Source organism: Taeniopygia guttata, chromosome 3 (assembly GCF_048771995.1).
Source record: "Taeniopygia guttata chromosome 3, bTaeGut7.mat, whole genome shotgun sequence".
Taxonomy (NCBI): domain Eukaryota; kingdom Metazoa; phylum Chordata; class Aves; order Passeriformes; family Estrildidae; genus Taeniopygia; species Taeniopygia guttata.
The window spans coordinates 83,235,438-83,262,946 of record NC_133027.1 but is presented as its reverse complement, the minus strand read 5'-3'; the positions used below and the strand labels follow the sequence as shown (position 1 = coordinate 83,262,946).

Below are 27,509 nucleotides of genomic sequence, written 5' to 3'. Positions count from 1 at the left end.
ATTTGAGCTTCATCTGCACACATCTTACAGCACTGTGTTTCATCATCAACTAAACAAGAGACAGTAGACAAAATCCTCAAAAGAAGAGCTGCAGCGGAGCTGCCATTTCCCAGCTTTGGGTTTTCAACTCAGTCCTGCCAGTCCAGCAATGTGACAGGAATTGGAGCAGCGGTGTCTGTGAATGGGTGTAATGGGTACAAGTGGCTATGTTGCATTCACTGAGCTTGAGCTCCTGTTGCACCAGTTTACAATTGACCTCAGCTGACAAGCTCCATTCTGCACAAACATTCAAGTGAGAAGAATCAGGCCTCATGAAGTATTTCTTTGAATGCTCTTTGAACCACTCAGCGAATTAGTACTTTATGGATACTGTAAGCAGCAAATAACGATGGACTGCAGAATGAAATGAGAAGGGAAGTGCTGTGGTTTATAGCGAGACTTAGCAGCAATTACTAATTGCATTTAAATAGCCATTCCTATGAGCTGCAGATAGCTGCATCACAGAAGGGCATTACTTTGGTCCCGGACCAGCACAGACATGGCTGGTAATGAACAAGCAATCCAGTAGCGTGCAGTTATTCCTGAAATATAGCTTGAGTGGAACCCAAATAGGCCATTGTGGCAATTTCATACAAAAATTAATCTGTACTTAATTCATTAAAATATCATTTTGAACCTTCAATCAGGGTATCCAGCAGTTTATTCTTACCTGTTCCACCATTGGTTCAGGCTCAATTGAACATTAATACATTTTCTCTCATGGAAATGTAGTGATAATTCATTTAATGTATAATTGAACAATTTTTAAATAGTCATATCCTTGGAATAACTACCTCTTGTACAATGCAGCAAATTATCAAAAAGCATGTCATAATTTCTATTTGACTTATTTCACATTTTTGGTTATCTCTAGTTTCATGGATAGTTGCATATGAATATGATGTGTTGAATTAAATTTCATTTCCATATGGATCTTTCTTTGCTTGTACAAAACCAGTGTGATTCAGAGCAAAAAGATATTCCATGCAGTAGACCAAAGAAAATAGCTTTTCTATTTATCTACCAGTATATAGCTGCTTGTTTGGAGTTGGGCATCTCATTGCTAAGAAAAGATTACAGACTACAGAGAATTTAAAAGAGAAGCAAGAAGAATTATGAATGGTCTGAAATGAAAGGGTTACTCACCTGGAAGAATACTGTGACAGAAATAAAGCTTCATAGCTTGTAGGGAAAAGGAGGCCTTTGAGAGAAGAGATGACAACTGCTCTGTAGTGTTTCAAGGATGTGAATACACACAGGAGAAGTGAATTGTGTCTGGTGAGAAAAAGTGGCAGAATGATTTCTTATTTTAGAGTAATGATGTGGAGGAAGATGAATTTCAAAGCATGCTAACAGGAATTCATATTAGTGGAATAACTACTCAAGAGCAGAAGCAAACACTTAGTTGGTAGAATCATTTAAAAGCAAAATAAACTTGTAACTAATAAATATCCATTAACAGTTACATAACAAACTGCTAAAGATGGGTTAAGAGCCAGCCTTATGCAATTTCAATGCAGAGTTCTGGGTTCAAATCTTTGACAATTTTCAATATCTGTAGTTCCTTTTCATAATTTGTCTTTGTCTTTGATTGTCAAATGTCTGTGGGTGGCTGGCAGTTATATAAATAAACAATAAAATGTGTTCCAGTGTGTCTACTAGAATAAAATCTGCTTTTAGGAGCCTGAAGAACAGTGGCTGGATGGATTGATACACTTTCATGACTGTCAAAGAAGTTCAGAAATTCTCAGTGGTGTGTTTCTCAAGACCCTACCCTAGCAATTCATCCTGTGCTAGATGATTTAACTGAGTTAACAACTTTTTTTCCTTCATCATTTAGTTACAAATTTTTTTTAAGGTCTCTTTCTCTTCAAATTTCAAAATCAAGTTCTCCCAGGGCTTGATCCACAACTCTATGTAAATCAATGGAAATCTTTTTATTGGGATTTGGCTTAAACCCACAGATTAGAAAACATGCTTATATTTAATTAGATGAGATAATCCTCAAATCCTTGCTAAGGGATATTTCATGTTCCGTATTTGATGATTAGCAGCTTATTTGCTGAAAGAGGCAGTATGTGGTTAAGTGTTACCTAATGTTAAGTTTGTTTGGAATTGCAAGGGACATAATTGATGGAATTGGTGAATGTGAAAACTGAAAAAGTACAATCATCTATTGATTGGCTGCAAATGGGTCTGTGACCATGAATTTGAAGCTGAAAAACTTTATGAAGAAACTTGCCACACAAATGGGGATTTGAGACTACTGAAGTGGCACAAGCAGGACTATTTTTTTTCCCTCTTCAGTATATATAAATAGTATTTGTGACTTTAACTTAACAATAAACATAACCTTTGCTTACATTTTCTGGGCAAATAGTTGAACATTTTTTCCTCAAACTCCTTCTTTTCTTGGACTCTATTTAGACATCACGCTCTCAAAGGAGTGACGGGCCCTAGAAGCTTTTAAAATAATTGTGTTGTAAGTGGAGGATACTTCAGCCAGTTTGCCTTCCTGCTTAAAGAGTATTTGAATGGCATTACAACTGCAAGATGTTTTTTTACTGAAGTTCTTATTTTCATAACACATTTGGGAGCAAAGCAATGGAGATAATCCTCTTGTGCTCTTCAGATGCAAGATTCTTCTGGATGATCAAAGTTTTTGGCTGGTGGTTGCCCCCAGGTCTACACACAATGAACAGATGTGGGTTTTTAAAAATATGCATAGAGTTTTTAGATTTAAGCAGGCTGGTTATAACTATCTTCTGAAATATGAAATTACCTCTCTCATGCTGCAGGATGAACTTGTTTGATTATTTCAGCTTTTAAATTTTTTTTTTTTTTTTTGTAAGTGCCATCCAGGTGATATGCTTTCTAGCAATATCTGACAAGACTCAGCAAAATTAATATCAGACAGCAGATTTAGCTGTTTTATCTATATTGTCTTTTAGCTTTGTTTTGCCTTATCATCCCATCAAAACACCTGCTGCATTTAAAATTGCTACAGTTTCAGATTTTTTTCCAATGTGTTATTTTTGAGAGATGGTGGCTTTTACCAAATTGTTGTCTCCCCATTCCTTAGTTCATGCTCTTGGTCAGAAATAAAACCTCAGTCTCTTTGAAAATCGATGACAAAATGTATGTTCACATTGTCAGAAATATCAGTCCTTGTAGCTCCCTTTGGTGCAGGTGGTTCCAGAGAGTAGTGCTGGCAGCTGTTTTGGGTGCTGCTCAGCTCAGAGACAGCAGAGAATGAAGGAGGGGGGGGCCCTTACAAGGTGAGCTGTTAAAAGCACCTCATAATCTCTGTGCAAGTGGAACCTGAATCTCCTTGGAGCAGTCTTTTAAGGATTGAACACAATTTTCATGTCTGCCTCCAGCTATAAATAGAGTAGCAGAATCTTTTGTGCTCCTAGACTGTGCTTCTTCTCCCTTGCACACAACAGTTTTCACAGGCTCTGACTGAAGTGTTTTTAAGTTGCATGCCTATGCAGGAGGATGGGAATTAGATGCAGTATCCAGATCTGCTACCCAGCTGGCATGTAAGCATAACAAACAAAAATGTTTTCAAAGGTATGTTGTTGGAGAAATAACTGCACTTTTTCTGAGAGGGAGAGACTGTTCTAGGAGCTCTGTGTTCTCAGTCAGATCATGCCAATGCACACCTCTTGAATCCTGGACATCTCTGTCACATGTGGACATTACTGGTGTGATGGAGGACAGTTCTCATGTCACAGGAAACTGAGAGTAACTGTTGTAGCTGCAGTAGTTTACATTGATGTATAAACTACGCGAGGGAGGAGGGGCTGATGTAGGATCAAACCTGAATAATATTTGACTCTAAAAATGCATGTGAAAGAAAACCTATTGGCAGCCTACCACACTGTGCTCTGGTGAAATACTCTTGTTTTTTTCAGCTAATCTTGCGGCTGCTTACTGTGGAGTGGTTTTTGCAGAAAAGGTGAGGGTGTGCTTTGGTAACTTTTAGAATATTTGCTTCATACAGAATACCAAATCAGACCATTGAGTTGGCAACAGGTTTTCTGTTCTCTTCTTAGGTGACTGCTGCCATTTTGTATGGCCATGTGCTGTACAGTGGCATTATAATCAGTGGCTTTTATTGGTTTTGTGCTACATGTGATTGCAGTCTGTCGGGGCTGAAACAAGGATGCAATCCTTTGTGAGCTCCTTTGCCTGGAATCATTTATGTATGTGGCAGATGTAAAAATCAAGTGTTTTACACAAGTGGTAAAGTCCTGTGTGCCCATTTGCAGGTTCCATTTCCATTCTCCTCACACCCATCTCAGTGCAGGGAGCCTCATGGCTGTGAGGATGTTGTTTGCAAGAAGTCTCTGGCTGCTGTGAATCTGAATGTTCATGCTCCCAGGGACTGTCACCTTCTTCCCAGCAGGGCCAGGCATAGTTCAGGCAGAGACATAATGCTTCTGAGGTGCTGTAGCAGAAATCACCTGGTCTCTGATGGTATCACAGGTACGTATGTTAGGTGTACTCTGAAAATTGGAATGACTTTTTTCATCCTCCTAAGAAAATTCATAGTTCCTCTGAAAATGCTAAAGACAGTATAAATAAATTTTTAATTCCATTGGCCAGGTTCTATCCATCAACAGTGCTTCTCTCTGGAGCAATACCTGATTATTTTAAGGAATCTGAGCATCACGCTAATAGCTGTTCTGATACCTAATCATAGGGAAAACTGCTGTTCCTAAGCATATTCCTCCCATGGAAGACCAGAGAACAATAATTAACTGAAGAGAGTAAAAAAAACCACCAGATCTTTTAAACATGCAACATTTAACTGTGGATAAAGAATGTTACAGGATGTGTATGAAATTATAGTAAGCTAATATTCAACTATAACAGTAATAGTGTGGCTAAGTGAGAGTCATTTTGGCCAGAAATTACTTATCTATTTTATGCATTAAACAGCTTTGTTATCTCTCTATTGGAACTAAACTTAAATTCAGAACGAACATAACTTCCTTAATAATTTTGTGTTCATATTCATATGGATATAAGTGTTACCAGTATGTTGTTTCACCTTAATTCATCTCTCAGAAATAGAAAATACCCAATGTTTCCTACTAATATCTAATCTGTAATCCATATTAGCTAATACAGAATTCTATAGTCTCTGTGTATTATCCATTAATTGTGCCACTAACTGAAGCTGAATATAAGCTCCTTTTCAAGACTCATAATTTGAAAGTACTTTTTCATTTCACCAGAAGCCAACTAAAAAAATGTTACCAAGGATTATTGTAATAAATACAAAGAGTCTTATCTAAAAAAGAGTTAAGTATTCTATGATGACATTGTAAGTTATATGCTGCTCATATTATCTTTCACTGCATTTTGCAAAGCCTGAATGTGTGAGTAAATTCTCCTTGGTTAACCTCATAGTTAGGTCTATCTGTACAATGCTTTTTCCTTCTGACTCCTTTATTATAGTGAAGGAACATCTTCCAGCCCTGTGGTCTGATTATGCTCATATTGAAACATTTCTGGCGCTTAAATTTGTAAACCTTTGCATATTTATGTACAGAATATTCTTTTGGGAGATGTAAAAATCTGGGCAGAGTGGCAGATTTTCACTCCTCTTGCTGTGCAGGTTCCAAGAAGGGCAATCATAAGGGATTTTTGCTCCTTCCTCAACAGGAAGAAGAAATCTCTATTGCCATATTTAGGAAAAAGAAGTCCAGTTTTTGGCATATTAAAGGCTTATTGTCTTGAGGTCAAGGATGGATGAGTGTTGAGAACATGCTCAGCATAATGTGCTCTGCCATTATCCAAGTTTTGAATTGCACAAGTACAACCAGCAATGGATGTGTTTGTGTTTGAGTGGTTGTTTTAGAGACATAATTCGGGGGTTTGTAGGCATTAATGTGTGATCCTCTATTTTTGACTCATTCAGCATTGGAAACAGTGAACATAGGAAACAATTGGTATTGTTGGGTGAATATTACAGTCTTCAGAAAAGAAACTCCAGCCCAGTGAGACGGCAGGAGATGAGATAGTCCCTAAATGTGATCATATTCTGCTTTTCAAATATTTCTGTCATTGCTCTCATTTTTTTATATTAGTTATTAAATATAGGACTTTTATATCCCATGATGGCCTTAATTTACACAAGTTTAGCAGAGTATGGATCAGACACCTTTTCATACCTGATCCTACTTATGTCTTTCCATCTATAATGCTTTCTACTCATTAGCAACTGGGAGCATTCCTTCTGCATCTCCAGAGTATCTCAGAAATAACTTTGATTTGTCATAGAGTTCTGGCAAATAACTGTGAAGCAGTCACTGTTGCAGTATCTTTAGTTTCTCAAATACTTTCATACTTACAAGCAGGTGGGGGAGAAGGAAGCAAGCATAATTGTTAGATGCATTTCTGATTCTGGGACATTCCAGGGGCCCAATCCCCCGTGTTAAATCTTTTGGAGTCTTACCTGGCAGCAGGCCTGCCTGACATTGCCACAAGACACAGGGCACAGTGCTGTGACCCCGTTTCTGACAGGTCCCCACTCCTAGCAGCAGTCACATCCTTGGCAAGCTGTTTTTGCAGGAAACCCACAGGAATAATGTCATGACTGATGTCTCAGTGTCTGTGCTCCTACACATTCTCTCATAATATATATGATATTGTGGGGGAGGTCAAGATGTGTGAAGCTTTCACCCTTTCTTGTTTTCCTTTATATGCCAGGTCTGGAATGGAATGATATGTTCTGCTGTCCTAATTGATTAAATGGCATCTATCATAACATAAAGAGATCAAGCAGAATTATTTTTGCTCCCGTGTTACCATTTAGAGCTCTCAATTCTTCGTGGATCATTAGCATATAATTTTCAGATGAGTGGGCCTGTAGGTCCCTAAATAAAAATTAGTAGAAAAGATTAGCTAGGAGAGCTAGACTGGTAATGAGTTGTTGCACTATAGTAATGTGATAGGTTTGTAGTTCATATCTAGCCCTAATCAGTGCTAAGTGCAAGTTGTCAGCATTTGATAGCTAATTGGTGTTTCTTGGAATTACAGTGCAACAAAATCACTGAAATCAAAATAAAGCTTTTCTTTAGATATGACAATTCAAGGGTTAATTATAAATGTGTGGGTCAAATACACTTCTTAGCTGCAGTATATGCAAATCAGTTGCGCTGAAGGAAGGTTCATGGGCTGTCAAAACTTTTCTGGTCCCTTTTGGGTAATTATTACTTTTTTAAATTGGTACAGTAGTGGCTTTGAAAACAGAAAAGGCCATTTAAGCCCTTTGCTACATATTTAATATGTCATACAACACACAAAAAACCCCTTAAACCTGAACTACTGAAGATTATTAACAATACAAGGACAACTTGAACTCTCATAGCAGTCCGTTTCTTAATGATGTTTTTTACTCTGTGTTCATTTTAGAACTGCTGTCTTCCCACAGAATTAATTGGATATAAAGTCATAACATGGATCTGAAAAATTATAAGGAATAATCTAAGCCACTGGATAGGAAACACTTAAAAGACATCTGTGAGCTGAGATTTTTTTCATTGCACAGCTATAAATAGGTGGCTCTAATCACTGTCATAGTGCTAATACTGGAAATGTCCCGTCTGTCCTCAGTAGCTGGGGGTGGGAATGATTGCTATGCACAATGTTGTGCTTCCAAATTGTGAACCCAGACAAACTGCGAGCAGAACTTACTCTGACATGGGTGCTGTGAGAGAATTTTAGCTATCTCTTGAGAGGCTAAAGCATACATGGTCAATCTCATTCCTAGTCATCTAAATAATTTTTTTAATTGGCTGTTAAATTGACCATTTCCAATCAGATGTAATGCAGTTGCAGGCCTTTAAATATGAGGTCTGAGCAAGATTCTTGAGACTGAGAGAGGGGTGGGGCAGAAGCAGGCTGGGCCATGAAGCTGTGATGACAATGCTCTGATGCACACTCTGGTTTGCCAGCCAGCCAAATGCCAGCCAGCATCCATGAACCAACAAGAGAGAGACAGAGCTGCAACTGAAGAAGGTGAGCTAGGTGGGATGTGGCAAGGTGGGGTGAGGGGAATAGAAAGGTATAGAAAATGGAGTAATACAGGACACAAACTCAAGGAAACTAGCCTTCATTTCTTCCTCTGTTCATAGAACAACTTGTTCATTTATCCAGATCCTCACCATTTGAAATGCAATTACATGAATGTATTTTCCTACTGAGTAAAATTCACACAGTTGGCAGACAAACTTCTCTCTAAATTATTTGCTCATCAGTGTGTGGAGGAGGAGGGGGAAGAGTTGAGAAAAGAGGGAATTTCAAATGAGTTCACTGTTAAATCACCTGAATTAAATGATCCATTTAGTGCAACAGCCGCAAAAGTTAATACTGAGATGTTAAGAAAGTCTTGCGGCAACAATCATTTGATATTATCGTTCAGATGTGAGAGGAACAGAAGAGGAAACTCTGAGTTGAAACTCAGCTTAAAGTAAATCCAGACGACAAATACTGTCTTCTCAGATAGTGAACCTCGAAATATTTTGACTGTTCCCAAGAGCAGGAAATCTGTAACAGACATCTGTGCATTTAAGTTCAACCCTCCTTTCAAGATGGGGATACATTTGTATACAACGTTATGGATACAGCCCTCTCTCTCTGTTCAATGCAGATGTGGTACCTCATGTCTGAATGAAAGAAATTTCATCTGTCTAGATCTGAGTAAATACCTGAATTGGTGTCCCCTGAGAATTTACTAGTTAACTGAAGAAGACAAGGAGCAGTAAGATGCATCAAGTAGTGAAGACTGCAGAGACAACAGTAGCCAGCATCAAAGTGGGAGCTATCAAACTATAGGGAAGGCTATTAAGGAAGTTCTTCAAGGACCAGTTTTAGGAGAGGTTTTATTTGGTGTTATCAGCAGCAGCCTTGGCACACAAAGCAGGAGCATGCTAATCATAGTGACTGCTCACAGAAAGCTGAGAGCCATCATCTGTGCAAAGGCAGATCAGAACATCAGATGGGAGCAGCTGTGGGACCTCAAGGGCTGCAGTAATACAAATGGCACTGATGCAAGGGCTTGCCCTGATGGACTGCTGATAATTTCTGATCCAATCTAGAAGCTCAGCAGCTAGAAAGGGGATGGGGGTGTGTGCTGATTTAGGCATGTTAGCTGATGATCACAGGTGTCCACAGCTAAATTAACAGTGACAAGGTAATGAAATCTGAGGAGATATTAGGAATGACAGCAGAAAAATAGTAATAGTTATGCAAGGGGCGATTATGCGATTCCTCTCATGGGTGCAGTGCTGGTCTCCCATATGGATGAAGGATGAATTGAGACTGAAGCAAGTACAAGAAAGTCTGGCAAGGGGAGTTTTTCACATGAGATAAAATGAAATTAATTTTGACTGCATAGCCAAATAGAGTTAAGGGTTAGAGAGCACGTGTCTGTATATGTGGCCAGGAGCATTCCTATCTCTGGGGAGGGAGAGCAATGGAAACTAAAGAGCATGAGCAAATAGAAAACTAGTCAGAATGCCACTACTAAATGGAAATGTGTGGGGGCAGTGTTAGAAAGCCATAATGTTTTTAAGGATGGGTTTCTAAATGCTTAAGGAGGATTATATTGTTCTCTGTACTGTGTAGGGGCAGGAGCTAATAATTCAGTTTCTTCTCACCCCATGCATCACCTGTGCTTTGATGCTGTCCCATGGGGCTTAGGCTTACGGGACCAAGCAATACATTTCTTTCCTCCTTCTCCCTCTATAGTGGTTGTCCATGTGCTATCTTTACCAGAATGACTGTCTTTCCTCTTGGTCTCTCTGTGTCTCCAGATGTATTGGCCAGGGTTGGGTTGATTAAATGCTGAGGAACTCTTTGCTGTGTCCTTGGGAGGTCACAGCAGGCATGCAGAGGGGATGCAGGAAGGAGGCTGCAGAGTCAGGCTGTAAACCTTTAAAAGCCAATTCTAAGAACATAAGAATGGCTGTACTGATTCAGGGCAAATGTCCTTACAGCATCCTGTCTGGCTAAATTCAACAGCAGATGCCAAGGATAGAGTGTAAGGCTAAAATAGGTATTTCGCCAAAAAGTACTCAAGCCTCAACTATTTTCAGCTGTGGGAATTCCTCAGTATCAGCAGCAGCTTTGTAAACAGAAGTAGGACCTTCCAGGCACATTGTAAATTATTCCAGTCTGAGGCTTTTTAAAGACAGTTAAAGTTTGAAAGGATCTTTTTATGAAAGACTGGATCAGCTTACCTCTGAAATTTTGTTTTAGTGCTTCCTGGATTTTGAACAGCTAACTTTAGGAGAGATCTTTTTTGTGATTTAAAACTACATACAAACTTCGGTATCGTATATTGCTTTCTGCCACTCACAACTCTGTTTTGACTATCAGCCTTGTGGAGAGGCAGCTGTTAATATGGAAATATTCAAATTTATAGTTGTTTTTCTGAGCAGAATAGATATAATGGGCTCTAAAGCATGTTCTGGTCACCTCAGGTAAAACTGCAAGCAATCGTTGTCACATTTGTTACTACAAATGTAACAATTTGCTAACCAGCAAGTTTAAGAGAGCTCCTTTCCTTTGCTGTGTCAGGCTATGAGAAAATCTCAAAGTGTAAAGTATACAAGAGCCTATTGATAATCTTGTTTAATCAATGTTACTATAGTAGGCAAAATAAGCAGAAGAATCCATTTAAAGCGGGAGTGAAACTTAACGTAACATGAAAAATGCATGTGCATCATTTTAAATTTTAAATTGCTGCATGGATTGAGATAAATGTATTGAAACAGCCTATCTCCAGTTGCTTTAAATAGCAAATATATACATTAAAAATAGTTATATACAAATTTTGCTACTTTTACTTGCAGCACATAGCACTTGCATAGCCTGGAGTCCCTCAGGTTTTATTTAGGTACCTTTGTGAATGAAGTATGACGGAGTGTGAGAGATATAACAGAATCAAACATTTAGTTTCCTTATGCCTGTGTCTATAGATGACAGAATTCCCATTCCCTGCACCAGCTGCTAGATTTGGTCCCATGCTGCCAAAACTGTCATCATAAACCTGCCTGTGGTTGCACAGTTTAATTTCAATGCCATGTATTTGATGTCAGAAGGGACTGGTTTAGTCTTTGTCTCATGTATCCTGTCACTAAATTTGTTACAAACCCAGTTCAGATGCTGACGAAGCTTATGGGAGCTTTTCTGGAGATTTCAGTAACAGCTGGGTTTGGACCACGGTGCCAGTGGATTTCAGTTAATAAAATCCTAATTTCTGGGGCTGGTTTGTGGACTTAACCAAACCACAGGCACAGGCAGGACATTTTCATCTGTGATCTTTATTTGCCATGCAAGTCACCATTATCACTGCTATTGCTCAACCTGTCTCATCACATCTCTAAATCAGCCAGTTGTGTGAGTAGCTCAGCCCATCTGTGGATGAAAGTTTTGGCTACCTGATAACCATTCATTTTTATGTGAAAGGAGTTCTTGGTGTCTCTCCATTTCCTCACCCCACCCATATTGACTGATGGCAGTACAAATATAGAGGCCAAGGATTTGCAGGCCAGAGAGTGCTCTGTTCATTAGATTCTGTAAGCATCATTGCACATGTCTAACAAACTTGTTTTGACCCTTGAGTAGTAAAGTAAATTGAGACCTTGAAGTGCAATTGGCTTCCAGTCCTAGGTTTTTAAAGAAATAGGTGTAATTGACAAAGTCAGCTTTCTTACTCTTCTCTAAAGCAAAAGAACATGTAAAGTTAGATAGCTAAATCCATACTTACCCCTATTACTTATCCTGATGTTTAGAAAGATAGTTATGCATGTTGTCTAGGATCTTTACATAAGCCCTGTACATGCCAATACACTATTTCTAAATGGAAATCATGGGTTTTTAGTTTGAAGCTGAACAACTGAGGCCAGTGTGTGTCTGCTGGAAATGGGAAATGACGTAAAAATTTCCTCCTTTTTAGAACTTGCTTCACCTGCTTAATTCCCATCCTAGTTAGCAGATCACTTGGCTGCTGCAAAGTTCATCTTTCTTGACAATAGACCGGGATTGCTTCTTTTATCAGGTTTTAGCAGTTTCATGCATCTCTGTGAAGCAATTTGAAACTGTAAGTGAAAAGGAAATTTAAAAGTTATTACACTGACTACCAGAAAAGGAAGCACGAGTTGGGACTTCTGTCTGTATATTTTGCTTTAATGTTGTTGGTTTCATATTTTCACTGCTTGACTTTGGGTTTTGGCAGTTTTTAATCAAGACCCAGTATCATGTAAGTGCATATTTTTTTGCTGTTGATCTAAATGAACAGTTTTGTGAGTACCAGCATCAAGAACATAACGTTTCCAATATTATGTTTCTAACTTGTCTCTTAGTCTGACATTCAAAAGGGTGTAAATACTGGCCAGAAATATTCCTGTGTTTGGGAATTTCTTTCATCTATGTGCTTTCTCTGGTGTGTTCAAGAATTGAATTGTCTCATTCTGTGGGAGCACAAAAAAGATTTCAGTCCATCCACCCAGCTGCTAATCCTCCCAGCATTTACAGACACTTAAAATCTTCAAACTTTGCATATTATTTTCTCAAACTTATTTCAATTTGCCAAAAGCCTAGAAGTTTATTGCTGAAGGTGATAAGGCAACCTTGTGTGCAGGTGCAAAGGTAGTGTGAACTCTTGATCCTAACTTTCTTTAGGGAATACATCTAATGAGTGGTATAAATGAATTGTTTAATTTCCATATCATTAATGGCAACCAAAATCTGCCCTTTTTTTCCTTTTTTTTTTTTTTCCCTTTCCACATGGGAGTATGTGCACTTTCATTGCTCTCTGCTATAATGCTGTGGGCTGAAGGCTCTAGGAGGTTGACATATAAAATGGTAGTTAACAAAATGCGAAGTGTTTTGTGGAGTGACCTTCCCAGTTTCCTGGAGATGTTATCTATTTACACAAGGAGCAGTGCCAAGTGGAGTGGTTTCTAAAATGAAACAGCAGTCAGTTTATTTTCAGGTACCACTCCATTTGGGATTGCAATTACAATAACTAGAGCTGCTCTCCAGCACAGGAAACTCGGAAGGTCGTGCTGCCAAATTGTTGGCATCTTGATGAAGGAGTGTAAACTACTGCTGTCGCTACTACACGTCAAATGAGCCTCAGCAGAATGAAGTAATTATGAAATCCTCCCAAAAGATCATGAATATTCATGTATCAATTACAAACATTTAAAGTTAATTTTCTTTTGAGGAAATAACGCTGGTATTCCACCCCTGGGTCCGTCTGAACGCTAGCAGCGAAGGGCTGGGCTCTGTTTCTCGCTGCCGGGGCTCCGCAGGGTGCGGCAGCGGCAGCTCCGCCCGGGCAGCGCGGCGGGGCTCCGTGTGGCAGCCAGCTGTCCCCTCTCTGTCCCCGCCCCAAATTGCCACGGGGTATGGCTGAAATGGTCCCCGAGCTGCCTGGCGTGAGGGTAAGGCTGGAGTCAGGCCATTGTGGCAGGCTGGTTCGCACCGAGAGGGGAGCTGAGGCGGCTGCTGCCCTGCGGCCCTGCAGGGCTCTGCAGCGTGTGGGAGCCCAGCCATGAGACTGGCAGCAGCTCGGCTCCGGGAGCTCGGGCCTCCTGACAAACCAGCGCTTTCCTTTCCTCTTGAACGCACATTGAAGAGCCTTGCTTCAGTCTGCCCGCTGCCTGCTCCTCGGAAGGCAGCGGGAGCTGCAGGCAGCGGCGCTGGAAGATGCTGAACAAAGGAGTGTGCCCATGCTCATGCAGGGCTGGTGGAAACGCCCTCACTGGGTGACTGCTCTGCTCCTGCTCATATCAGCCACCCAGAGGGGCTGGTGTGAAGGTGCTTTCCAGACTGTGTCCTCAGCAGATCGTCGGGGAATGTTTCTGCACGTTTTTTCTTGCTATGTTTCCCCCCATGACTGCACTATTCAGCTGCATTCCGGCCCTTCCCTTCCCAGCACTCCTGCTGCACTGTTGGGGCACAGGCAGCCCGGGGGAGAGGCAGGCAGGCTCCTAAGCTGCTCCAGTTGCTATTCAATAGCAGCTATGTTCTTCTCATATAAAGCAACTGAACCATACAGATAAGATGAGCCAAACTTGTGGTTGCCATACTACTTCCCAGTAAGGGAGCCAAGGGAAGAAGGGGGAGAGAGAAGACATTTTCCTTCCCTTTATTAGTGTAGCTTGGTAAAAGTTAGCCTAGCCAAGTACAGAGTTCCTAAATTATTTAAAATCTGGATCATGATTGATTTTAACAGCAGGATTTTTTTTTTCTTCTGTGAATCACAGTCTACTTATTGAGCATGTTTCCTTAACAAGTGGTACTGCTGATTTTGGGGAATCTGGCTTTAGCTCTAACATAGAGTTGCTGAGCCTAATTAGCTCCCTGGATTAATTGAGTTTCTGTTTTTCAGCTAGAATTTATAAGAAGCTGGCACTGTAATGAGGCATACCACTAGGATCCTTTTCGTTTTGCTTATCATTGAGCTTTGTTTGGATGTTTTTAATGGCTGCTTGTGAACTGTGTTTGTTTCTGTGCTGAGATTCAAAGTACAGAGGGGAGAGGGATCCTTTTTTCATTTTCAGTGTAGTCTATCTGAAATAATCACTGACCCTCAGCAGAGCTGTGTTCATAACTACCTCCTCTCTTCCAAAACTTGCACTAACTATGACTTTAAGCTACATCTGGATCTCTGAGCTCTCTTTAGGGTAACACACTGAACTGTAAGTAACTATATATGTGTTCTGTTTGGTATTGCCGAAGTGCAAAGCACACCCGAACCAAACTACATAAAATTCACAGGGCTGGGGAAGAGACTGAGAGGAACTTCTTTCTCTTGTTGGTTGGAGTATTTGACTGAAGCTTGTGTGACTTCTGCCCCACTGCTGGTACAAGACAGAAATTAGAAGATGGAGAAAATGTCTTTGTGTGTCTGTAGAGCTAGTGTGGTGGTGCCCAGCTAACAGCTGGGTTGGCACTGTCAGAAACCATGCACTTTTTAATATGTAAAGGTAAAAGTGGAGTTGTGTGACAGCAACAGCTTTATTGAGAGACAGTTCTATTGTGAGATCAGTCAGCAAGACCTTAAAAAAGTGAGGAACTTTTTGTCATTTTTGTCAGTTTTGTGGACTGTTTAAGCTTCATCAGCTTTGGAACAACTTTTACACAAAAGTTACAGCTCTTGAATGAGCCCCTTTTATGGTGAGAGGGGTAGCTCCCTGACTCTTGGGAGAATAAGCCGTTTTGCTACAATCTCCTTTCAGGTGGTTGTAGAGAACAGTGAGATCTTCCTTCAGCCTTCTTTTCCCCAGACTGAACAACCCCAGCTGCCTCAGCCACTCTTCATGAGATTTGTGCTCCACACCCTTCCCCAGCTCCATTGCTCTTTTCTGGACATGCTCAAGCACCTCAATGTCTTTCTTGCAGTGAGCAGCCCAAAACTGAATTAATTTGAGGTGCAGCCTCACTGATGGGTTTCTGTCCTTCTGTCACTGACTTGCTTTTCTGCCTTTAGTAAAAAAGAAACAAAAGATGCTCTTTTGTGCATCTGCCACATGCTCATGGGATGTCACAGGCACAAGGATTGTTCAGCAATATGAAATTTTATCTTAAAAGACCACAATTGTTGGAGGAATCCCCCTACCTTTTTAATGCATTTTGTACTAGTACAATTTAAGATAAATCTCATACTTGCAGCAGCACCTTTCTCCTGCTCCTGACCTCTTGACTGCTGTAGTGTCACATCCCTTCCAGATGTGGAAGTTTCCTGGTACTGAACCTGAGCACAGTGTCTGCTCAGTGTAGTCCTTTCAGCTCTCCCTTCCTCTCTGCCATCACCACAGGGCTCTGGCTTGTGCTAGTGCACCTCATACAAAATAACTAACTGTAGTGGCAGTGGAAATTTCCACTATGCTTCATTTTCCCTTTAAGGGTAGTCAATTTCCACCTGGAACAAGTTCATTTTCTCCCCAATGTCTCCTTTCACCAGGTGAAGAATTCCCCAGGTTAAAGGTCCAACACCTTACCCATCTTTCTTCAACTGCCTCATTTTGTCCTGCTAACAAAGCCAGGCTTACATGACTGAACCACTAAGGGCTTTATCTCCCCACCTGGAGATTGCTCCCATTTCCTCTCTCTCTCTCTCTCTCTCTCTATCTCTCTATCAAAATTATTAGCAGAAAGGAAAGACATAACTAAGCAAACTATACTGGTTCATAGTGAACTCAGCTGTTACACACCTGTAAATCTGCTCTTGGGCTTGTGCTTTTTGAGCTATAAACTGTCCTTTGCAGAGATTATTCCCATGCAGTAAGAGCCAAAACCCAATATAGTCTTTATGTGGTTCCTTTGTAATGTAAACATTTATTACTGTGAATAAAGAAGTGCATCAGCTCAAAGGAGCAGAGTTAAGACGTTATGATCAAAAATAACTGTCATAGTTCCTGAGATTTTTTTCCTTTGACATATCTCTATAAATAATTTGATTACAAGACACCTGAGGGCATACATCATCTGATGCTGTAACCATAACACCTGGAGGGAGTCGACAACTTTCTCCTTTTGGCCAAGTGCCTAGGAAGACACTAAGGTGTATGATTAATAGAGAGCACAAACACGCTGTCTTGCACTTCCTAAAGCTTAGCTGTACTATTGTATAGACTCCCTTGTGGAATGTTATTTTTTCTCTTTCTGATGGTGCTGCTGTTGTCATTGAATCGCCAAAATCTGCACGGTAGTGGGGTGACAGGAAAGGGAAAACAAAGGAAATATTTGTTATTACGGTGGGGGGGGGGGGGCAGGCAGATGCAGGAAACAAAACATACAACTGGGTAAATAATTCCACAGAAAAATTGTTATTCCAACATTTCAGCTGAATTTTCCTCTCCAGTATTACCTCATTTTTGTGAAACAATTCTCTGTTTGTGTCTCCCACACACAGAATGAAATGCTGGGCAACAAAAATTCCTGTGAATTTCCTGAGCACAATATTTATTCTTATTGCTTCATTTTCTATTCATGAATTCTATTTTGCAGCCCTACACAAAAGCAATTACTATTTGCCTCTTTTCTATGTAGCTCACTTTAAACACACAGATTTTCTTAAAGCTGGGGGACCTGGCAGAGGAAGATCCGGGAAGGCACTGACCATTCTCTGCCCCCTCGCCTGGCGTGCCCCTCACCTGGCAGCATGATACAGCAGCCATGCCAAATTATGGCCATGTTTTGTGATTCCTCTGCTGGGTGTCAGTGAACAGCTGCAGGGGGAACATAGTCTTGGAGGTCAGGCAGAGAGAGTAGAAGATGTTAATGGGAGGAAGAGGGGGAGAAAAGAGGAGTTTAATACTGGAAGAGTGTCTAGCAGTGATGCTGGATAATGGCAAATTCTGATGCAGCTGCTTAGACCACTACAGGATGAAACTAAGCTCTGCCAGGCTGTTTCGGGGAGGAACTGGGGTATGGGAATAAGAGCAAGCAAAAAGGTTAGATGACAAAAGCCCAGGATAGACACTGATAGAAGACTGTAGGATTGTAGGTCTGATCAGAGAAGAGCATGTCAAAAAGGATATTAACACATGAGAGCACAGCTTTTCTACAGTGCGTGAAAGGAGTGTGTTACTCCCAAATCTTAGTGTTTTTCTACAAGTAGCAAATGCTAGACAACCCCCTGGTAAATTTTGAGTCATTGTCTCTTTCTCTACTGCTTGTCCAAACAAAAGGTGTCAGCCAGCTGCTGCTGCTAGCTAATTTAGAAACAGAGGCTATTTTATACACAGGAATGTTCCAAGCTTGTTGATGTCTCATTGAAGTGTAACCACAAATCCACATGAAATTACATAAAATACATATAGTAAGTGCCTGTAGATCCTAAAATCAATTGCTATAGGCTTGGGAAATATCAAAATTAATGGGCTATGTGTATTGTGTTGTCCTTTCAGGGCTCTCCCTCCATCCCAACATAACATTTTTTCAAGGCAGATAAAGGACCTGCTTTAGACGTGAATCAGGACTGTACAGTGCTGTGGTCATTGTCAATAAACATATGGGTGGAGGACTGTGGAAGAGAAGGGAGATAACCTGAAAGGACCAATACCACCCTCAGTCTAGTTCTGACAATGTGTTCCTAAAATTTTTAGATGGGCTACTAATTTTATGTTCCTGTTTTTTTTGGGTATCCTGATTTGAGAACCAGCTGCCCCATTTGCTGTTGAAGATAAGTCAAAGTTAGCTGTACTTTGAAGACTGTGTAATGATCAATACTCTGAAAGATCAGTGCTTCACACCAAACACCTATACTTAATGAAGTCTTCAATGATTCAGGTATTATCAGAGGAATATATGCCTCACCTCAGGGGGATTCATCAGTTACTGCATTGATGAGCTCCACAGGGAAAATAAAAAAATATAAAGAGCCTTTGAAGAAATCGGTCATTCAGGATTCAGAACAGAGTTTGTGTAGTCCTAAATAAGGCATAAATCCATACATTGCAAGGCAAGGATTAAAAGAAAGATTAAATAACTTATGGTTCAGTGAGCACTGTTTATTCTATGCAGGGTTTAAGGCAGGGCTTTAGTGGAAAAATAGCATCCAGTCACAAAATTAAAGACTTTGACTAAATGTACACAGGCAACTGGGATTTATGCAGTGTTCAAGGACACGTATCATGATATTTTGTGCTTCATTCTTCAATGTATGATTCTATGTTGTTTGAAGTTGAATATGATTAATCATTCATGAGGAAGGGAAATACAGATGTGTATAAGAGGAGCACAAAGATGTACATCTTTCCTTCTTGCTGAAAGGAAGATGTACATCTGAATGAACTGGCAGTCTGCACCTCTGTACAATACCTGCCAACATACATTGTAGAGATACCCAAGTTTATTCTCCTGCACACAGGGCTCTTGCCTCTGGACTTTTCCAGGGCTACTGCTTTGCATACTTTATTTTTGGTTTTTACCTGGGTGGGATATATATGAATAATATTTAGTAACTTTTTTTCTGTAGCCATGATTGTATAAGAAGCTAGGCAAGAAAAGGTTTACAAGTAAAGGAAATGTATTTTATTAGAACAAGTGATGTAGTTAGAAAAGATGACGTGACTTTTAAGTACTGAAAAGACTGCAGAATTGACTTACTGATATACAGGCTTTGGAGTCCTAAGTGTGGTATCCTGACCCACCTTCAATTTCATATGTGTTTTATATCCCTATAATCATGCTGGTTTAGGGTAACTGTGAAAACATTAGTGTATGGGATAGAAATACATTTAAAATGAAGACAAGTATATAAAATGGAGTCATTGTGTTGGTCTGACCTATAATTTTTATTACTTTTGGAGCAGAATAGAAATAGACCATTAGCATTCCTGAAGTTCTCTTATTTGCCATGAAGACATTGATGCATTTCACTCTGCTGCCATGAGAAATCTGGGACTTTCTGCTAGCCAGCCTCTGCTTAACACAGTGAGAAACATACACCTGGGAGCAGCAGACTCTGTAACTTTCTTCAAAATTTTCTGTGTCTTAGTTTAGACAGCAGAGCAAAAGGATCAACAAAGGTCTTGCTTCTCAAAGCCTTTCCAATGCAGAAGTGCAGACCTCTTTGTAAAACTTCTGCTTTCACAGGAAATTTTGCGATTTCAGATAACAGATCACAAATGACCTAATGAAATAATTCATAGCCTTTCATTTTTTTCCAGGTAGAAATACCATGCCAGCACTCAGAAGAACAAAGCATCTACTTTGTGTCTCACACTGACTGCCAAGCAGATTTCAGTGAGACATCCAGAATGTTTTACCAATATTTTAATTGAAGAGGATGGAGTGAGTTAAAAATTAGGCCACACATTTTTGTGTCTTACATTTTCTTCTATTTTCTTTCTTTTTTTCCTTTGGAAGTTAGTAGGTGAGAGTTATTGTGAAACATCAGTGAACCCTGAACAGCTGAACTTGTTTTATCACAATATCTGGATTTGACAAAAATCTTTTTTTGGTAACTTTTTCCCTCTTTATGTTATTTTTCAGTGTACAGTAGTGATGCAAGGCTGGTTAATTTTCCTGGGCACAAGGTGAAGTTAAGAGTCAAGATGTAGCCTGTGCTGAGTGAACAAACTCTGAAATTAGAAATCAGTGCTAGCTGGGCATTTTACTGCTAGGGTCATGCTTTAATCCTTAACAAATCTGCCCTTTAGTTCCCATCCATTTCAGAGGATGAATTATAAATATATATTTCTTCAGTATCATTATTCTTCTTGCAAGTGGGTATTTCAGTACAAGGCAGGTGGTACAGATTATTTTGTATTCCTAATGCATGTATCTCTAAGAGAGCCACGCCTCAGAGCTCATGCTGGCTGCATGGGTTATGCATTCTCAGGAGACCAACATGTTTAGAATGTATTCTTTTGCACTTTCCCCTGTCATCTCGTGTTTTGCTATGATAGAAGCACTGGCAAATGAAAGGCTTGTTATTGATTTCTGTGGAAATGTTAATAATTTTTGTGTTACTCTGCATTGGAGTGGCAGTAACTGATGTACAAAATTTGACATCTTAATTATTCCGTGATGAGAAAGAGGGACACTAACCTGAGACACGGCAGCCTATTACCTCTGGATCTGTGGATTCAAAGCAGCCTTAGGCCACAAGTGAAATGAGTGTGGCTGTCTCAGTATAGTCTTTATGGATGTTTGTTTGCTTCTCAAAGACACTAGATGTGTTCAATGTGTCTGGAGCAGATGGAAGCAGAAATCCTCAAACAAACAAACAAAAAGCTTTATTTTCAATATTTCTAGTCAAGCTGAAACTGCAAGTATGAGAAGCCTTAGGAGATGAGAACCCTCCAGAGCTATTGCATCAAAATATGTGGCCCAAATGTTGTAGTTTGTTCAATCAAAAAGAGAGGTCCAAGAGTTTGGGTGTTTGCCCATCGGTCCCATCCAGAAGCCTAGCTTCAGTTCCCAGCAGCTGCAGCTTTACATGGAGCTCCTGTGAGCTGGAAATCTCAAGTGAGTGAACAAGGACACATATGCACCATAGGTAATTTGCAGGTAATTAACAGTGAACCCCAAAAATTGGATCCATAGCCACTGACGGTTTCACCATCATTACAATAGTGAATGCAATTCCTTTAGTGATAGATAAATATCAGGCTGTTGCTGTCTTTGTTTCCAGCTGTGTGTAATCATCATCCACAATCTTTAGCACAGAGGAGACACTCTTCAAGACAATGCCATTTCCCAAATAACCATCCAACTGACTATACACCATGGAGCTAAAGGTCTCTTTAAAAATTATATATTGTGCATTTCTGACTACAGGATTAGATGGCCACCTCAAAAGTATTTTATATATATATCATTATTCTGTTAAAATTCGTATTCTCAGTCCAGTCACAGACAGACCCACAATAAAGCATCAGCATTTCAAAAGCTACCTGATGCTGAACAATAGAGTAAATGGCAAGAACAGAAAATTTGATTTCTGCCTCGGTGAAAGAAAAGATCTAATATGAAAGAACAATTGTATGAAGTTTGAAGGCTTGATTGGTTTGTATTTTACCAGCATCATCCAAAATTGACTTCAGTGACTTAACAGTTACTAATATTGAGTTACCCAATGCCCTAGAAGGCAAAAAAAAAAAAAAAAAAAATCGTGTTCTGTAATCTAATCCAGTACCCTCTTGTCCTCTAGAGCTGGGCCAGGGTTTGCCTGGGCATTGTGCACTTCAAAAGAGCAGCAGTTTGATGTTTGCTGCTGTGGCTTCTTAACAGTCTCCAGTGCTGGTCTGCATCTCTCTGTTGGCAATGGTAAAAGTGGAGAAAGGACTGAGACCAAAAGGAGACAGAAAAGGGGAAGTGGGAAAAGAAGTTTGAATTGTAGTCCAGGGTCTTTCAGCATGCTCAGCTGCACAAAGTAGTGCAAACCTGAGGAAAGAAACTAATTAGGATTCCATTAAAAAGAGGAGAAAATATCTTGCCACGATCCAAGTTGCACCAAAGCAAAACCTTGCTGGCTAATGTAGCCTTAATTCATGTTATTTTGCAGGGACAGCAAGCTGACCATGTTGCTCCGAGAGTCCTTGGGGAACATGAATTGCCGCACCACGATGATAGCTCACATTTCAGCTGCTGCGGGCAACTACGCTGAGACACTCTCCACCATTCAGATTGCCTCAAGGGTCCTCAGGATGAAGAAAAAGAAAACAAAGGTAAGATGATGCGTTACTCCCATCTTATAATGATGGAGGAAGGAGGAAGAATGACCCTTCAGTGGATAGAGCAGTGTGTAACAAAATCAGTAATCAATTCCAAACTGTATGAGATGTATGTACCCAGTCCTAGGCAAGTGTCAGCGTTCAGTATCAGAGGAGCAAATGCTTCAGCTTCAGAGATATAGGAGTAAGTTCAGACACATATGTTGTATCAGGTTTGTAAGCTGACCTTGTTTAATAATATTGCTGTGAGGGAGCATTTATTTTCCTTTATACTCTTAGTGCTAATGAAATAATAAGGAGTTAAAGAAATGTTGGGTTAATTAAGAATTAGATTCTATATGCTTCTCAGAGAGAATGGAAGCAAAATAAAGGCAGAACAATTGTGTCCAGTGCCAGCATTGACCACCTTTTTGTTCCTAGTGCTTCTAAATATGGGTGATAGATTTTCCAAGAAGTAGAGTGAAGATAGATTATATTCATTTTCATGTTAGAGAGTTTTGGTTGCTTTTGTGCAACTTATGGTGTGAATTGGGCACAATGAGTGAATTTTTTAATTTTAATTGGCAGACTGACAAAAGCCTTTTTTTGTCAATTGATTGAAGAGAGACAAATGAAGGGTTCAGTCCACACACCATCAGAGCACTGTGTCTCCAGAGACCTCTGGATACACATTATACAATTCCACACACAGGTAGTATGGGGTCATATGTAATCAGTTTTTTTGCTCCTCTTCAAATACACAAATGTACATGCACACACAAAATAAGCGAAGCCTTTGACAAATACCTGATTTCTTTGGCCGGGCAAAGGGACATATCTTAATCCATATTTTTAGTACTTTTTTTGAAGTCTAATGGTTTTGGGTGGGACTCAGAGCTGGGGCTTTGGGTTCTCCATTGAACATAGCTATGAGTTTGCTCCAGGGCTGTGGATAGGCAGCTTCAGAGCTTTGTGCCTTAGTTTAGAGATTTCCCAGTTCATGTGTGACCATGAATTTTTTTGTGTATGCCATTTGTGCAAGGAGCAGCTTACAATGCTGAAATGTCATAGACATGTCTCTCTCTCCCCCTCTCTCTCTCTCATGTTGCAGTACACATCAAGTTCTTCTGGAGGAGAGAGCTCTTGTGAGGAGGGCCGGATGCGGAGGCCAACCCAGCTAAGGCCTTTCCATTCTAGAAACACTGTGGACCCAGACTTCCCTATTTTGCATTTATCAAGTGATCCTGATTATTCATCCAGCAGTGAGCAATCGTGTGACACGGTGATTTACGTTGGCCCCAATGGCACTGCCCTTTCTGACAAGGAACTGACAGATAACGAGGGTCCCCCTGACTTTGTTCCCATAGTTCCTGCTCTGCAAAAGACCAAAAATGAGGGCAGGTTGGAGGAAGTTAGTGAATCAGGGCCCAGCACATCTGAAAGAGACTGCCTGAAGTGCAACACCTTTGCAGAGCTCCAGGAAAGACTGGATTGCATAGATGGCAGTGAAGAGACCGACAAATTTCCCTTTGAAGAGATGCCTGCTCAATTTAGCTCAGACCAGATGTCTAAGTGTGCTGTCTCAAGCCAGCTGGCAGAGCTTAGCCACTTACCAGAGTCAGATAAGGAAGATACAATGCCAGAATGTCAGCATCCTGATAGAGAAGCAAAGGAAAATGCAAATACAACACCCAGCAAAACTAGGAGAAATTACTCCCCTGTTCCTTCTGGAGCTCTTACCAATCTTTCAACTCCTTCTTCTCCCAGGAGTGTAACAGGCAGCTCTAGTAAAGAGCTCAACTCTTGTCAGTTAGCACACAGCACCAGCTTGCAGAGCAGCAGAGAAGGGCTCAACACCTCTGGATTTGTGGAAGGCAAACCTCGGCCAATGGGTTCACCCCGGCTTGGCATTGCAAGCCTCTCAAAGACATCTGAGTATAAGCCACCAACTTCTCCTTCCCAGAGGTGTAAGGTCTATACACAGAAAGGAGTCCTGCCCAGCTCCACTCCCCCACAAGCTCTCCTGAGTAAGGATGCTGCCATGACATCTACCGAATCTTTATTACAGCCAGAAATCCGGACCCCACCTGTAGGCATGAGCCCTCAGATTATGAAAAAGTCAGTGTCATCCAACAATGGGGATTTTGAAGAGACCATTCTCAATGAAGATGGGCAACAAAGCATTTCTCCAGAATCCAAGAAGGAGATTCTGAGCACTACCATGGTGACTGTGCAGCAGCCACTGGAGCTGAATGGAGAGGATGAGCTTGTGTTCACCCTTGTGGAAGAGCTGACCATTAGTGGTGTCCTTGACAATGGGCGCCCCACCAGTATCATCAGTTTTAACAGCGACTGCTCTGTGCAGGCTTTGGCCTCTGGCTCTAGGCCAGTCAGTATTATCAGCAGTATCTCTGAAGATCTTGAATGTTACTCCAGTGCAGCTCCTGTGTCTGAAGTCAGCATCACACAGTTCCTTCCTCTTCAAAAGCTGAGTCTGGATGACAAACCCCAAGACGATGGCAGCAGGCGCTCATCCATCAGCTCATGGTTGAGTGAAATGAGCACGGGCAGTGACGGTGAACAGTCGTGCCACAGCTTCATAGCCCAGGCGTGCTATGGGCATGGGGAAGCTATGGCAGAGCCCCCTGTCTCCGAGTTTGCAAGCACCATACAAAGTGCCAGCATGATTTGTATAAATGACAAACAGAAGTCAGTGACTGACAACATGCTTATAATGTCAGAAATGGGGGAGGAAGCTTTCGGCAAAGTGCCACCCATCAAAGGCTGTAAAATATCAGCTCTAGGCAAAACTACTGTCACAATCAAAAACACAGCAAGTCTCAGCAGCTGTGAGGGCTACATCCCAATGAAGACAAACATTACCGTGTATCCATGTATTGCTGTTAATTCCTTCAAAGTTCAAGACACTGATGATGCTGTTCCTACTGTAACTGCAGACCCAAAGGCTGTTCATCCCCATGATGGGAAAGAATCCATTGCGAAGAAGGTTATCAAATTTGAAGACCCTTGGTTGAAGAGAGAAGAAGATGTTAAAAAGGACAGCTCCGGGAACAGTGATGGGCCAAGGCCTGATGCAGTTGCGGTTTCAGCCAAGCCTGAGCACAGCACAAAACAGTCCTCCATGGACAGGTTTAGCAGCAGCAGTGGAGACACCTCTATTTCCCCAGGATCTGACAGTTTAAAAAGGATTGTGGATGGGTGTGAGGTGGCAGCATCCAGATCTGCAACCCAAAGCCCTGTTCATTCCAGTGATGGCTTGAAGAACTGTAGCCTCCCTCGAGGGCTCCCAAAGGCAAGTAGGGTGGAGGAATCTGACAGTCATCTCCATACTACTTTTACTGACAGTAGTGGAGTCAGTTCTCCTGCCCTCCCCCACTTTTCTAAGGCTAGCCTTGACAAGAAAATGTCCTCTCCCAAACACTGCATACTCACTCGTCCCAAAGGGACCCCTCCTCTGCCACCTGTGAGAAAGTCAAGCTTGGATCAAAAGAACAGAGCCAGCCCCCAGCACAGTGCAGCCAACAGCACCACGAGCAGTCCCTCCAGCCAGCCTGTGTCCTTCCTGGCCAGCTTCCCTGAGGAGCAGAATGCCAAACAAAAAGGCCCTGGCATAGACAGCAGCATCAAAAACAGCAGCAGCAAGCTCTTCAGTGCCAAGCTGGAGCAGCTTGCCAGCAGGACCAACTCCCTAGGGAGGTCCACAGGAAGCCACTATGAGTGTTTATCACTGGAAAGAGCAGAAAGTCTGTCCTCTGTGAGCTCCAAAATGAGCCCTGGCAGAGACACCACCATGCCTAGGGCAGGAAGGACCCTCAGCCGCAGTGCCATGTCCTCACCCACCAACTCAGGCCTCTCCCAGTCGGCAGGTGCCTCCCCAAAAGCCAGCCAGTCAAAGATCTCAGCTGTCAGCAAGCTTCTACTGGCAAGTCCCAAGGCCCGCAGCCTCTCTGCCTCTGCCACCAAAACGCTCAGCTTCTCCACCAAGTCTCTGCCTCAGTCTGTAGGGCAGAGCTCCAGTTTGCCTCCAAGTGGGAAGAACATGTCCTGGTCAATGCAGTCCCTCAGCAGAAGCCGGGGCTCCAGCCTTGCTTCCAAATTGCCCCTTCGAGCTGTCAATGGGCGGATTTCAGAGCTGCTCCAAGGGAGCACCAGTGCCAGAGGAGTGCAGCTGCCAGGAAGCCTGGAGACAGAGGAGCGTGGGGGCCTGCCGGGAGATGAGAAGCCAGCTGTTCACATGCTGCCTTCACCTTACAGCAAGATCACCCCTCCTCGGAAACCTCACCGCTGCAGCAGCGGCCACGGGAGCGACAACAGCAGCGTCCTGAGCGGGGAGCTGCCCCCTGCCATGGGGAAAACAGCCCTCTTCTACCACAGTGGAGGCAGCAGTGGCTATGAGAGCATGATGAGGGACAGCGAGGCGACGGGGAGTGCCTCCTCAGCGCAGGACTCCATGAGTGAGAACAGCAGTTCTGCCAGTGGCAGGTGCCGAAGCCTCAAAACCCCAAAGAAACGCTTAAATGCAGGTAAGCTTGTGGTGGTGAGAAAGAAGGACGCAGACCAAAGCAGATTGGTATGCAGAGGGTAGGCTGGCCCTAAGGGTGAGCTAGATAAACATGAGTTCCACCTCTTAGCTGAGAAGCAAGGACATGGTAAGTATCTGAGGCTCTGCCTTTTTTCATTTTGGAACATTCACTAATCCTGTGTGGTTGTGGTTGTATTGCCTTTGCAGTGGTGCCTCCTCCTGAACTCTTTCACTTCGGTTTACTTCAAATGAACAAAAAAGTGGTTAGTATTGCCAGTGACAGCCACATTCAAGTATTAATTTATACAGATATACTTCTGATTTAATTCCAGAAAGGTGCCTTAATATAATGTTTTACCAGCCCAAGACCAGAGTCTTGCTGAATGGCTGTATCTTTTGTGAGCCTGCTTCTGTTCCTTGTGTGCTGTGGATGCCCAAAGGTGCAAGATGCCCTACATCTGAAAACCACTGTTGAGTTCCTTCTCTCCACATGGGAGATGGAAAAAAAATGTGTCCATGCCACTTGAAAGATGTTATCCTGTACCTGAGACTCTTGCCTTTTGAGTTGTGGCTCCTTTCCCCAGAAATTTATTGATAATAAATAATAGGTAATATTAAGAATAATATATGGAAACTATTGCACTGAAGCACTCTCAAATCTGAAATTTTTTAGTGATCATGGAATGGATTGGGAAGACTTTGTTCAGGCATAATCCCCAGTAGCTTCACAC

The 27,509-nt window shown here is 41.6% G+C and overlaps 1 protein-coding gene across 2 annotated transcripts in view; it reads left to right on the top strand.

The window, feature by feature from the left end:
- The window catches only part of KIF26B (kinesin family member 26B), a 285,876-nt gene that overhangs the window by 233,350 nt on the left and 25,017 nt on the right, over nt 1-27,509 (top strand). For both annotated transcript variants that reach the window (XM_072927225.1, XM_004176410.6), the window contains exons 11-12: nt 22,088-22,250; nt 23,347-26,779. In XM_072927225.1, the coding sequence (XP_072783326.1) occupies nt 22,088-22,250; nt 23,347-26,779 (3,596 nt within the window). The remainder of the gene's footprint in view (nt 1-22,087; nt 22,251-23,346; nt 26,780-27,509) is intronic.